The 15,134-nt window shown below is 39.5% G+C and overlaps 1 protein-coding gene across 1 annotated transcript in view; it reads right to left on the bottom strand.

Moving 5' to 3' along the window:
* CDK15 (cyclin dependent kinase 15) overlaps positions 1-15,134 on the bottom strand; it is an 82,923-nt gene that overhangs the window by 54,565 nt on the left and 13,224 nt on the right. The window contains exons 5-8 of the mRNA XM_043577504.1: positions 8,363-8,457; positions 7,554-7,616; positions 2,017-2,140; positions 245-365 (exon numbers count right to left, since the gene is read on the bottom strand). Coding sequence (XP_043433439.1) covers positions 245-365; positions 2,017-2,140; positions 7,554-7,616; positions 8,363-8,457 — 403 coding nt within the window. The remainder of the gene's footprint in view (positions 1-244; positions 366-2,016; positions 2,141-7,553; positions 7,617-8,362; positions 8,458-15,134) is intronic.

The following is a 15,134-nucleotide window of genomic DNA, read 5'->3' as shown; positions in this document are numbered from 1 at the left end:
GTTATCCAATTCAGAATATGCCTTGGGCAAGATCTCTCTGAGTCTCAATTTCTTTAACTATAAAAATTCACAGAATAATTGCAAAAGTCAAATGAGATACATATTTGAAAGCACTTTATGTTTCTGTATATAAACATGATTGTCATTATTAACATTATTACTTAAAATGCAATTCAGATTATAAAGCAGTTCTAATGGGTAAAACAACTCACATTTTCTTCATTTTATTGACACTATTTCTTACCATATGTCCAGTTCAGAGGAATATTCAGTGGCTCCCAGCAAGGCATCGGGAGGGCGGTACCAGAGGGTCACAACTTCTGAAGAGTATGTCTGGCTGGGAATAGACTTTGCCCGAGCAAGACCTGGCCAAAGAGGAAAAGCACAGACCTCACTGTCCTAGGACTTCCTGGAGAGCCAGCAAGAGATGCATGCTACCAGGAGTTAATAACTGGAGGAGTAAGCAACATTAAAAAAAATAATACACAAAATCTGGGTGCTTTTAATAGTTACTCAGTTATTTTGACCCTTGCATACATCTTCATCAAGTGAATTTCTGAAATTTTGGCCTACTTGCAGCTAGATGTGGCCTTCCTGGCAGCTAAGTATAGGGAGGTGACTAAATTCTTGCCTATATGATATAAACAGAAGTGATGTGTGAACTTCCAGACCATGCCCTTTTGGAGTAATTAAACAAACCTTCTTCCCTTTTCTTCTTCCTCTAGGCTATAAGGAGAATGAGGTGGCAGCCATCTTTAAATACGTAGTTGGGGCAATACCTTAAGGATGGTGGGGCCACATGACAGAAGGAACATGGGTCAAGACACCATGGAGCCACCATACAAGCTCTGACTACTTAGGTCAGACTGTTATGTGAGAGAAAGTTAAGCTTCTAGCATGTTTACACCTCTGTAATTTGGGGTCTCTGTAACAGCAACAGAACTCAATTCACAACTAATAAGGTTCCCCTCCATTTTTGCAGTCCAGGAATCCCCAGTTTAGTACATACAAGGTGGGGACTGCTAATCCAAACTAATTAGTTTGGTAAGGCCTTGAACACATCACTCTCAAGTTCTCTGGAATATAAGAGTACTTTTGTTGGTCAGCTACTTATCTCACAGAATCACATGATGTGCAGCTGGGAAAAAACCTCAGTAGATGAGTTCTCTGTTGTGGGAATTCATAAATGAGTATCTGCCAAATGCTTATATGCTCAGATGAAAACTAATATGTCAGAATAAAGTACTGTAGCTATAGTGCAACCATCTGATATCCGCCAAACAGAGAAGAGTGGTTCCTCAGCTCTAGTTTTTTAAACAAATATTTATTAAGCACCTACTGTGGTGTCAGGCCTTAGGGATATGATGATAAGCAAAATGGACTCAGGTTGTCTTCATAATGCTTACAGTCTAGCAGAGTAGACAAAATCATTACACAAATATATGTGTATATATGTGTATATATTGTTATAAACTGTGATAAGTACTAAAATGGAAAGATACAGTGATACCCCAGGGAAATCTGTTGTCACTTTGATAGGAATAAAAACCTCAGGTACTCATGCAACACAGCTCTATAGATAGGTGACCAGAACAAGTGCCCTGAAGCCTCTACTGCGACAGGAGTCCATCCTATAATCTGGGGTTTACCTCTTTATCCTGTCATCATGGGATAACCTTGATCTATTCTGAATTTTTATATCCATTCAGATGTAGGAAAACCTACTAGGTACAGTTCTCTCTACAAATGTCTCTCTATAAAAAATGGCAATGGGGCAGTAGAGGTACCCAAGTTTTAGGATCTGATTAGACTGGGACTTGATGGACTCCTAAGAAGCTACCAAACTTGCCCCGTTTCTTGCCTCACACTTCCTATATGGTAGTTTGACATCCTCACGAAGCACCACGTTCCATGGGCCTCCGATTTTCAAAGGCCAGGCCTAGTCAATGCTTTAAACACATGCACACAAAAGCATCATTGTTCATAGCTCAGAAAGACACTTGAGGGGAGACTTACCAAAATCAGCCAGTTTGAGCTCTCCCAGGTGACTGATGAGTAAGTTCTGAGGTTTCAGGTCCCTGTGAAGAACGTGTTGGTGGTGGATGTATGCCAGGCCCCGCAAAAGTTGAAACATGAAAAGCTGGAAGGAATGAACACCTTATCTAAGGAGATTTGAGCCACTATGTGTTGATTTCTCCTCTAAATCAAAAACAGTCATCTGAAAGAATATAGTAAAAGTGTTTCTTGAGAGGAAAAAAAAATTTACATTCAGAGAGGGGAAAAAAAAGACAAGGAAAGTCAAATAAGTAGACCATGTCCTAAACAAAGGGATTCTGCCTTTTCCTGACATCTCATTTCTTTGATACTGGAGGAATTACCCTTCCTTAAAAATCTAAAGGGAAACTTTGAAGTTTCCTTCGGAACTAGTTATTGATTTAGATGTGAAAGATTTAATTTTTTTTCCCACCGATGAACTTGGCATATAAGATCAAAGTTGACCTGGAAATGATATTCTAAGGTTTACAACTGCTTAAGTTTTCCAGGCTCTCTGATATGAAGCCCTTTTAAAAACATAACACAAGGAGACCAGACTAGGAAATATATCTTTAGGTGGAATTAGGAAATAAAGGAACCATTACCTTTTAAACCTATTTTTAAGTCTGAAGTCCAAAGCTGAAAACAAGCTATATTGCAGCCATTTGACTAAAAGGAAGAAAGACCAAAAACAGGGAAAAAACAAAAACAAAAAAACAATAGACCAAAAAAGAAAAGAAAAGAAAGAGATTAAGGAATAAATAGTTGAAGAAATAAGAGGGAAAAATACATTCTGGGCCCAAATTTTTAAATGTTGCATGTGGTTATAAGGCATAGAAACCAAAGACATTATTAGGTTCCCACCAATGTAGACGCTTAAGGAAAAACAGAATGCTTAGGATTCCAATGTCTTTTGCTCTTTTCCAGTGCCACTGGCAATTGAGAATTGAAACACCAACATTAGTGTTTACAAAGACCTATGCCAACCGAGGACATGTTCTGGCAGTGTAGAAAAGAAAAGCCCAGCCCCAGCATTCCTGGAGACAGAGGCACAATAGCAGATGCAGAGCTGTGCAGGTAAATCCATCACACTTTTTGCATCACATCCTGGAAACTGGGAACTTCAGAGATGCTGGCACGTTTACTGGCCTAACAATGACTAGGAGACATTGGAGGCAAGCAGAGGGGCAGCTTGATCTGACCAAAGAGGCCTGGGGGGTTTGCCCACCATGGCACAGCTGTGTCTGTGTAGTTTCATGCAGGTCCTACATCAGGCTCAGGAGCCATTTAAGAATGTTAAAAATTTCCTGACACTCCTATGTTCACTGGTTCTATGAGTTTTCCTAGTGCTTTTCAATGTGAAAATACTGAGGAAAGTGGGAGCAACAGACAATTGAGGGAGAGAGACAGAAGGGAGGAAGGGGAAAACAACATTTATTGTACGCCTAGCACCTTTCATAATCCTCAAAGTAATCCGTGAGGGAGATAACGCTTGTCCTTGATTTACAGATAAGAAAAATAGGGCTCAAAGATACTTTAAAAACATGTCTAGAAACTGTCAGGGCCAAAACTCAAACTCAGACCAGCCTAACTCCACTACACCATTCTGAGAAACTGGCGAAAAGAAAATTAAAACTTGACAGGGAAAGGAAGAGGGAGCTGGCTGAGTCAGAGACAGAATTTCTTAGTGGGCCAGCCTGAAACGCCTTTCATGTTGGAGTACAGACTGCTCTCACTAATTAGTCACACCCGCCCTCACCTTCTTGCTCTTCAATCCCTTTCCCCCCGGGCTCCACATGAATGTCCACAAGCATTTGTAAATGGTAAAGCGCTGCAGTATTTATGTATGGTATTTTATTTTATTTATTTTTATTTTTTTAACATTTTATTTATTTTTGAGAGAGAGAGAGAGAGTGTGTGTGTGAGCCGAGAAGGGGCAGAGAGAGAGAGGGAGACACAGAATCCGAAGCAGGCTCCAAGCTCCAAGCTGCCAGCACAGAGCCTGACATGGGGCTCCAACTTACGAACTGTGAGATCATGACCTGAGCCGAAGTCAGGCGCCCAACTGACTGAGCCACTCAGGCGCCCCACACATATGGTATTTTAGAGCCACACTTCTCAAAACTGCAGTCTGCCCTGACTAACCTCTCCACTCACTCACTCTTGAATCCTTTGCAACCTGGATTCTTCCTTCACACCACCAAAGCACCATTAACAGAACTCAATCCCATGGTGTTTTCTCAGTCAACACCAAGCCAGATCTCGGGTGATTCTTTCCAGAGAGACTTCCCATACCCCAGGGGTTCGTCCTGTTTCCAACACAGTGAGGCTCTTGGGGACAAGATAATTTCATTGGGCTAGTGCCACCTGGGCCAGAGTGAGCATTTTCACTGCTGCCCTGGCTATGGAGAACTCATCCCTACTCCCACTTGTTTTGATGGGAAAACTTTTTCCTTTGTGCTTCCACATACCCCTAATAAACCCCTCTATTTATTAGTGTATCCCTCACAAATCCACAAAATAGTCAAGTATGGTTTTCAATTGTATTCCTGGTATTAGTGACACTCCCAACCATGCCTTCCCTGAAATTGTCTTTTCCTTTGATTTCCATGAGAGTGTATTTTTCTGGATCCTCTACATTCCTAAAAGCTTCTTTCTTTTGTCTCTTGCTGTCCTGTTCCTCTTTCAACCCCTAAAGGCAAAAGTTCTATAATCAGTTCTTTTATCTTTGTGTATTTGCTCTTTGGGCTATCTACTCTCTTGTCTTTAACTACAAACTACATGTTCCAATTGCCCTCAAGTCTACATCTCCAGCGTCTATCTTCCTCTTGGGCACCAATCTCCTCTCCAATTGTTTTGCTGCTCATTTTCCTTTGGATTTCCACCTCAACTAGAAGCTCACTATGTCTAAAACAGGAATTCTCCTCCTCCTCCTCTTCAATCAACTTCTTCTATTTCTGTTAATAGAGCTATAATTCTTCTGGTCAATCAAGGAGATTATGTTAGAAACCCAGAGGCTAAGGCCTTTACCCTAGACTTCCTGAATCAGATGCCCAGGTCATTCATCTGCTCATTGAAGTTTGAGAAGCACTGGGCCAGCCCACATCAATGAACTCCTAATGAAATCCCCTACTCTTTAATCCATCCCACAGACCACAGTTACATAAATTTCCTTCTGATCATGTTATTCTCTCTCAATGCAAACCCCTTGAATGACTCTACTGTCTAAGAAATATAGTCCACATCTTAGAAAATAAGGTTCTCAACCACCTACCGAATCTATTTTTCCAGACTTACATATCCTCATTTTACTAATATATTCTCTATTTTGGGCCAATAGGACCAGAGATGCAGTACTCTGGAAAAGAATCTTAACCAAGAATCATTTTTAGCAATGGCAAAAACTGGCTCTATAACTTCAGGCAAAATATTTGTCTTATCAAACCTTGGATTCCAACTCTGCAAACTAAGAAAGTTAGAGCAGCCCAGAGTTTTTAAGGCTTTTTTTTCCTGCTGCAACTTACCATAAGAAATATGGTATGCAAGTATCCAGTACTTGCATTCATACATAGATATAAGCGCTGTTTCAAGTGGCACAAAAGTTGCACAAAATAATACTTATTCTTACTAGGTGTAACATACCCTAATATTTTCTATTCTTTTCTCACCTATTCTATTTCATTTTTTAAAATGCTGGTTGCTGATTGCCAAATTGATTTCATAACCCGCTAATGGGTCAAAACACAAAGACTGAAAAGTAATGTAGTTCATTTAACTCTAACAGTCCATGACTCTGGGATCCTCTTTCCTGAACACATCCTCTACTTCTCTGTTCTGTATCTTTGCTGAAAACATTCCTTCCTTCTGTGACATCTTCCCCTATTACAGACTCTTGAAATGCAATGTATCTTTTAATGTCTGCCTTAATAAAAGCTCTTAAAATGAGAAGATATCTTTTATTTTTTTTTTTGTACATCTACATGAGGCCTTATTTCTCACTCGGTATTATTCACAAATGTCCTGTAATAGTATTGGTGCATATTTCTTATCTCTTGTTTTTGGTTGTAAGGCCCCTGAGGGCAGGACTCATGTCTTCTTCATGGCTTTTTATCCTTCTAACCATTTAGCACAGTGCCTGGTATGAGAGTCACTCAAGCCTGAAAATATTCTATCTTTCTCACAGTTATTCTTTCTCTAAGCCTTCCTCTATCTAATCAACATCTCTAGTTCCTTGGCTCTTCTATTCTGTCCCTAGCTATCAGCAACCTGCCTATCTTCACTTCCTTCCCTCAGATTAGGCTCCTTTTAGAAGTCTCTGACCATCACTGTAACCTCTCTCTTGACAGTCTCCTCAACTCTCTTGCCCAGCTGTCTTTTTCTTTCATATGTCTGGCAAAACCCCAACTCTGAATCACTCTAACAGTCTACTTTTTATATTCCTCTATTTGAATTGCTAAGCGCTGCCATTAAAAAGGAAATCCCATGATCATGAAGATAATTTAGTGGTTTTCATTCTCACTGGAGTCCTCAACACACTACTAGACATTCCTTCTTTTTGCCTAATTAGGTCTCTATCCCATTCTCCACCAGCTATCTTAAAATGTTTTCACTCTCCTCAACCCCTTGCCCTCAAATCTTCTTTTCCCCTTTGCTTGTAGGACTGGATGGGTCCCCTTACTATGAATTCTCATAGCGTTTCTAGTTAACATGGCCATCGCCCTTATCACTTTGCTTCTTATTGCCTATTTAAGTCCATATATCTTACCGGGCTTTAAGCTTATTGAAAGTAAGAAACACAACTTATTCATTATTGAAACCTCAAAACTTAATATAATATGAAGTACTCAATCATTCTTGAATGAATGAAAGGAGGAATATAAATATTAGTTAAATGAATGAGTATGAATACATCATATACAAATTTCATATATGTTATATCAAGGACCAATTAATTAATTAATGCCAATAAAAACATTAGGGCATGAAAGTATGAAATAAAAATGGTTTCTAAAGTTCATAACAGACATAGAATTACAGCTAGTTGAGAGTTTATTATTATTTCTATTCCAATGACTAGAAAATGGAATTTGGTCCCATTTATAATAGGATCTGATATAAGAGGCAAACAGATAACTAAATTAGACCTAACAAAGGTAGTTTGTTTGCTGAATCTATTGGGAAAATATAAGTACAACACTATCACAGACCACAGTAGTCTGCCACGAATAAGGTATTTATCTTATAATGTCTTAGCTTTACTTCTTTCCTTTTAATGCAATTCTTTTTCATTGGTGTATATTTTTAAAGACACATTTGTATGATGGCCATGACTAACAAGGTTAAGCTGCCTGGAAAATAGCTAGACATTGCTCTATATCTTGAGGGGCAACTCTTGAAAAAAACTTTTCTCTAGAATATCAATGATAGGCATCTTCTTACTTAGTATCATGAGACTTTGCTTTGTGATGACAGTCTGTTTCAAAATTCTTCTCCTGAATCCTGACCCTCAAAGTACTCACCCTGACATTGTGAGGATGAAGCCCTCCTGGGTGCTGAGACATGTACTGGGCCAGGTCTGTGTGCTACACAAAATGGTGGAGAGAGTAACATTAGTGGAGCTTGAATAGTGTCCTAAAGTAGACCATAGATTGGCTGTCGGAGGTATTATAAAGTTCAGAATTTTTGAGACTAAAGTACAAAAGATACATAACCAGGTTTCCTGAGACCTCACTATTAAGGTCAAACACAGGGTGTCTTTCTAAATGGCTTCTTACAAGGAAGCTTGTTTCTCATCACAAAAAGATGCTCATTTTAAATGACTGCCACTGAAGGCAGTGGAGCGGGCATGTCTCACTCGCCTTGGAGGCAAGTCAAGTATACATGCCCTATGATTTATTTCTGCTAATATCTGAATGTTTTTCCTTTCAAAAATATGAAAATGAGTTATTTTTAGTAAACTTGTATACAATTTTTAAAGACCTTGTGATTCATGTCTTTATTGTCAATGAAAAAATGTTGGATTCTGCTCAGATGGTAATTAAAAATAGATAAAAAATAAGTACAAAAGTTTTATTGAGGAGGCAAGCTCAAAGTGCTTATTTATTATTGTTGGTAAGGGGGGGGGAAAGACAATAAATACAGTGGGTAAAGAAGCAGGACTAAAGAAGGAGTGTAAGAACAATAAGCTCTGGCAATCATAATAATGAAAATTTCCATGACACTTTCCACATTGTAATGAAAGTTTTATCATGCCATAAAATATTAACAGATTCATTGTACAAGCACCAGGCTTTTCCCTCATGCTTTATAAAATGCTGGGGCAACTCACCATGTATTCAAAAACAAATGTCAGTGTCTCTTTGGTATGGATTATGTCGTGCAGGAGCACAATATTGGCATGTTTCAAACCCTTCAGGAGAGAAGCTAGAAAAAATTAAACAAAATATTAATTCAATCATTGATAATGAAAGTACTGCTTTAAAGATATCAAGCAGTATTTATTTTTTAAACATTTCAAATCAATCATTCTGATTTTTTTATTGCTGGGAAAAAATTCTCATGAAATAATATTAAAAATTACAAAGGACCTTCATCATTTGTCAAATGGCAAGCCACTGCATTTACATAACTTATTTTTCTTACAGGCTAGAGCAGTTGCAAAAAACTATGTTTCCATTTATCTAATCAATTTCATCAAAGCACTCAGAGCACTTTGCAAATGCTTCCCTCTGGGAATCTTATCTCTGCTTCAGAGTTACAGGAGAGGAGGCCTGGAGAGATAAAGGCCATTGGAGGAGCAGGAAATGGAGTATTCTGCCTTCTAGAGTAGGACTTTGCAACATGTGACCATTCTCCAAAATTCAAAGTGTCACAGAGGGTCAGCAGGGCCCGTGGATGTGATTAGTGGAAGGCAGGGATAAGGGTATGGGATGAACATAATAGAGTGGAGAGGATTTCTTAAAGGCAGAATTGCCAACCTCTGTGGAAAGGAGAAAATGCAAACTTGAAAAGAGGACAGAGCCAATCTTGGGGAGCCCAGGGGAGTGGGAGTGGGTGAAGTTTGAGGACTGTCTCTTGCATCTTTAATAACAAATTATTATTAGGTCACTAAAGGCAATCACTTTTTTTTTTTAATTTTTATTTATTTTTGAGACAGAGAGAGACAAAGCATGAACGGGGGAGGGTCGGAGAGAGGGAGACACAGAATCTGAAACAGGCTCCAGGCTCTGAGCTGTCAGCACAGAGCCCGACGCGGGGCACGGACCGCGAGATCATGACCTGAGCCGAAGTCGGCTGCTTAACCGACTGAGCCACCCAGGCGCCCCACTAAAGGCAATCTTAAAAGGGAGAAGTCAGCACAAAAGGCCAGTGAGTGGCTGGGAAGGAGTCTGAAAAGCTCTCTTTGGGAGCTTCAGGGATATGAACTTCACAAGGGTGAAGACCAGAAAAGGCATGATAGGGAGATGATGAGTCTCAGTTCAGGACATCCCTGCATGAATAAATAGTGTCCTTAAGACTTACAGGAAAGGAAAAGTGAAGTATAAAAATTCAAATCAATGTTCTGCAGGGTATGCTTGTATGTCATGAATCTCCTTCACCAACTCTTCCCCAGAATTCCATAAGATTAAAACCAAACCCAAACACTACCTTCAAATTTTGGAACAAATTACTCCTCTCAGGAATCTTTCCTGTTGTAATGATCCTCTGCTATTTTGCCCTTCTGATAGCCATTTTCCTTTCTAGTGGGAATACCTCCACTTTCCTCTGGGGAAAAATCCCTCTGCCCACTCAGTCCATGCTTTTCCGGTGGGGCTGACCCCATGGCTACCCACGACTGGGCGTGTCCCCCAGGCCTGACCAATCAGAGGACAGTACCCTCTAGCCACAGTGATTGCTTCAGAGACAGGCACAAAACCCTACTTTGCTGGTGCCATCCAGAAAGAAGTGCTTTCTTTTCCACTGTGAGAAGAAGGCTGAGCTTGTAGGATTTCACCAAGAGCTGCTCTGGCCAGATTATCAACACCTGGTGAGAGCATGTCTGGGAATAAAACTAAGGCAGAGAAAAACAGTGTTGGGGATGGAGAGGCATGGATTCCTGGTGACGTCATCTACGCCCTGCTAGCGCATAGTTATCAGAACTATTAGCTGGTGACTTTCCTTCTTAACATCAGTTTGAGCTGGGAACCTTTAATCACCAAAGGAGCCCTATTATACCTGCTAATCTTACTTTGCTCTTATGACTAATACTCTAACTTTACTTTTTGCCCCCCGAGTCTTTATGAGCTAAATTTATTATTTCATTTTTACAAACACATTGCTTTGTAAATGTAGTAAACAGTTTCACAGGCATTTGTTTGATGTCCCTACCCCCACCCAGCCTGAAGGCTACATGGGAATGGAGGGAGTGACTTTTCCTCTCTTTTGGATGCAGCTGCACCACCTAGTACAACACTCAGCCAAGAGTAAGCACTTAATTTGTCAGATATATTTATTGAATGTCTTAACAGGGAACTGACTGTGGAGCCAGAGGCCTTAATGTGAATCCTGGCCTCATCACTTTCTATCTGAGTGAGCTCAGGAGAGTATCACACTCTTTATGAAAAAAAGATAATGCCTTTTCTGACTTGACTTCACAGGGTTGACATGAGGATGGAATCAGATGTTACGTGTGGAACCCTTGGAAAATATAAACCATCACATGGTTGCAAATTAGAATTAATATCCCAGCCATCAGTTTCTTCTGCCCTCCCTTTTACCTTGAATTCCACTAAACTCCCACTCCAAGATTAGTATCTTTAACTTTTGTTTATGTTATATTTCTGCTAGAGTTTTCGGCACCTTCCATATTTATAACAGTGACTTCTTACCATCAATTGAGAATGCTGTATTTTGTGTAATTTTTATTTATGAATTATGTTAATTTTCTCTTCCTGCACACACATATATACACACACATGCATTACAAAGCATGCACCAAAACTAGATTTTAAGGGAAATGGGTAAAACTGAAATTGTTAAGATATTTTAATTTTATTTTTAATACAATTTTATTCTTACTTAAATTTGATCTTGCTAAAACTTGTGATGCTTATTTTTAAAATCATGGTGGTGATGGGGTGCCTGGGTGGCTCAGTCAGTTAAGCGTCTGACTTCGGCTCAGGTCATGATCTCACAGCTTGTGGGTTCGAGTCTCAAGTGAGGCTCTGTGCTGACAGCTCAGAGCCTGGAACCCGCTTCGGATTCTGTCTCCCTCTCTCTCTCTGCCCCTCCCCCACTCACACTCTGTCTCTCTCTCTCTCTCAAAAAGTAAATAAACATTAAAAAAAATTTTTTTAATAGAAAAAATAAAATCATGGTGGTGTGTTTTCTTAATCATGATGACTTCATACTATCAAGGAACAGTATCTACTTAGGATGAGGCTCACTGCTAACAATAGTGTGGTTATAAAATCTTTATTTTATATAGTTTTCTTGATAATTTCTGCTTTATAAGAGTAGGAAAAGTGTCAGTTTGACCACTTCTCTGTTGTTCACTTATATTTATATTATTAGTCTTATCTTCAATTCACAATTTCTTTGCAGAAATACTTTTAAACTCCTCTCAACTCTTTTTCTCATACCCTGATCCAATTCAGCAAATCTGTTGGTTATACCTTCATAACATGTCCAGAATCCCTCCCTTCTTGCCATCGCCTCTGCTGTCATCCCAGGCCAAGTTATCATCATATCTTGGCTGAATTAGCGCAAACACCTTCTAGCTAGTCTCTCGCTGCATCCTCTCTCCCTTCCTGTAGTCTTTCATGCACAGAACAGCCAGCTACTGTGATCCTTCTAAGATTGAAGTCAAGGCATGTCTCTGCTCCAGTGGTCTCTCATCTCACTCAGAATAAGATACAAAAGACTTACAATGGCCTGTCCAGCCATTACCTCCTTGCCCTCATATTCCTTTTCTTGCTCACTTGGCTCTAACACATTCGCCTCCTAACTGTTCCTTGGACACTTCCAAACACATTTCCTCCCTGGGTCTTACAATTTTCCTTGTCTCTGCCTATAATCCTCTTATCCCATTGTCTGTGCATTTCTTCCCTTACTTCCTTCAGGTCTCCACTCAAACCATACACAAGAAGTCTGAGCTTCCATGACCCTTCTCAATGAAATAGCAGCCTCCCCACCCCAGACCTACCCTAGTGATCCTCTGTCCCTTTGCCCTGCTTTTTTCTTCTCCAGAGCACCTACTGCTTATTACACCAAACATACTACTATTTTCTTTCTTTCTTTCTTTCTTTCTTTCTTTCTTTCTTTCTTTCTTTCTTTCTTTTTTTCTTTCTTTCTTTCTTTCTGTGGGGGAGAGGGGCAGAGAGAGAGAGAGAGAGAGAGAGAGAGAGAGAGAGAGAGAAGCCCAAGCAGGCTCCATGCTTAGTAAGAAGCCCAACTCGGGGCTCCATCCCATGATCCTGGTATCATGACCTTAGCTAGAATCAAGAGTGGGATGCTCAGTTGACTGAGTCACCCAGGTGCCCCTCTATTTTTATTTTCTATTCACCCTTAAGAATGTATTTTTATTTTCTATTCACCCTGTAAGAATGTCCCCATTGAAAGTAAGGACTTCTGTCTTTTATGCTTATTGCTATATCTCTAGTGTCTAGAACAATCTTTGGTCTATTACAAACATCAAATAAATATTTACTATTGAATTAGTGTCACTAATTACCTAATGTCATTTCTATATCTATAATTGGTTGGCATAGGGTGTTTCTGTGAAATGCTTTCATTCCTTGTTTCTCTTCGTTGTCTTCCTCATTAGATTATAAATGTTTGAGTGTTATTGCCATGTCTACTACAGCTTTTTTAACACCCCCGAACTACTGAAATACTTCTTTGGAAACTGTGGCTTTTGGTGAGTAATAATAGGCAATTTACGTGACACAGTAGATGATGTTTAAAGAATTTATCTCATGGTATTGTTTGGCCCATCTACCAAAGGGATCTAAAATGCTTACAGCTTCAGATGTGTGGGTCTCAAACCCAAGAAGAAAAGGTCTTTCTTCTAACTCCAAGCCTGCCTCATAAACTTCAGAGCAGGATATGGTGTGTTGTGCAGACTCACAAGCTGAGGGATACAAAAGCCACCTGAGAAGGGGAAAGATCCTTAAATCAGAGCATCCTGGTTCCTGTTAAAATTATTGTTTTTATAATTCACACATTCTAAGTATACCTATCTCTGTGTTTCTTCAAAGAAAAGACACACAGAAATTGGGGAGGCTTTAAAGCTCCAGAAAAGTGGAATCACAATGGAATTTCTTTGAGTCCTTTCAAAATACTTCCATGGTGATGATGATGATGATGATGATGATACCTCATTGAGCATTTACTACATGCCAGGCATTGTTGTAAGAATTCTGCATATATTAACTTGGTATGAGAACACTCAGAAAGCCAAAGAGAAAACCTGAAGAAAACAACAGAATCCCAAAGATCAGGAACAAATGAGCCATAACTGAACATTATTCAGCTCATTTACAAAATGCAAAGTATTTCTTTCTTTATTTTAAATGTCCAAAAGTAGATGACCAACTGGTTGAACATTAAATGGCATTTAATTTGATTCTCATATATGTAAGATATTTAATAATTTAAAAAAAAATGTTTTCATCTTGCAATGATATGAAAATATTTATTTTCTTGGTTTTGTTAATTTTATTGGGGGTTGTGGCTTAGTGAAGGTGTAGGAAAATTGATGCTTTCCAAGTGCAATGGGTCATGATGTTTTGATTTTACTCTGCTGTGTTCTGTTTTAGTTTGTGTAAAAGACGACGATGACAAGGAAAAACAAGGCTGGCCCTCAAAGTCCTAGGGCACATATATATGTAGTGAATAGCTGGCTGTGAGCTTTTGAAGGCATGGATTGTCCCTGTCCCTGTTTTTCTATCTCCTGCACCTAGCATAGGCCTGGCATGTGGTGCTCAATACGTGCTTGCAAATTAATGAAGACCAAACTGTTGTAATTGAGTTTATGTAGGAGTCAATAATGGAGCCAGTTTCCATCCTCAGCCTCCACTGAGTATTGGATGAAAAAGAGTTTGTGGTTCCTGATGTTACATTTTTTCTGGCCTGGGTGTCACAAATCCAGTCAATGAGTTGAGTTATTCAAGAAAAGAAATCTAGATAAATTTAAATAAATGTTAAGACAAATGTTAGATAAATACTTATCTAATTTCTTTGGAATTGTAATCCAATCACATATCATCATCCTGACAATGTTTTGTAAAAATATAACTATACATATGTAAATGTGCTATGTCTGTGCTATGATTTGATTGCATTCAATGGAGGACTTCTTGTCAACCAGGCCTCCCACAATCTATTTGTAGTAACAGGCAACTGAGGAGTTCTTACTGGTATCCTCTACCACACTGCATGACCTTGGGGAGGTTCCTTAGTCTATTTTTGGTTCAGTTTTCTTATATATGGACTGGGAATAATTACTTTATGTTTTCTTCACAAAAATTTTTTTGAATGTTTGTTTATTTTTAAGAAAGAGAGACACAGAGCATGGGTGGGGGAGGGGCAGAGAGAGGGCGACACAGAATCCCAAGCAGGCTCCAAGCTCTGAGCTGTCAGCACAGAGCCCGACGTGTGAGCTCGAACCCATGAACTGTGAGATCATGACCTGAGCCAAAGTTGGATGCTCAACTAACTGAGCCACCCAGGTGCCCCTGTAATGTTTTCTGTTAGAGAATGATATTGAGGGGCGCCTGGGTGGCGCAGTCGGTTAAGCGTCCGACTTCAGCCAGGTCACGATCTCGCGGTCCGTGAGTTCGAGCCCCGCGTCAGGCTCTGGGCTGATGGCTCGGAGCCTGGAGCCTGTTTTTGATTCTGTGTCTCCCTCTCTCTCTGCCCCTCCCCCGTTCATGCTCTGTCTCTCTCTGTCCCAAAAATAAATAAGCGTTGAGAATGATATTGAAAGATTCTCAGCTAAAACTGTTTCTAACTTAAACATTGCAATTGCTGATGCTGTAGAGTACATGATAGAATCAGAATTGACAAATTTATAATATTATTTTCTTTAAAATATTTCTTCTGCATTTTGCTTAAGGTTT

This window comes from Prionailurus bengalensis, chromosome C1 (assembly GCF_016509475.1).
Source record: "Prionailurus bengalensis isolate Pbe53 chromosome C1, Fcat_Pben_1.1_paternal_pri, whole genome shotgun sequence".
Classification (NCBI taxonomy): Eukaryota; Metazoa; Chordata; class Mammalia; order Carnivora; family Felidae; genus Prionailurus; species Prionailurus bengalensis.
Note: the sequence above shows the minus strand (reverse complement) of the source record. Positions and strands in the feature narration are given on the sequence as shown.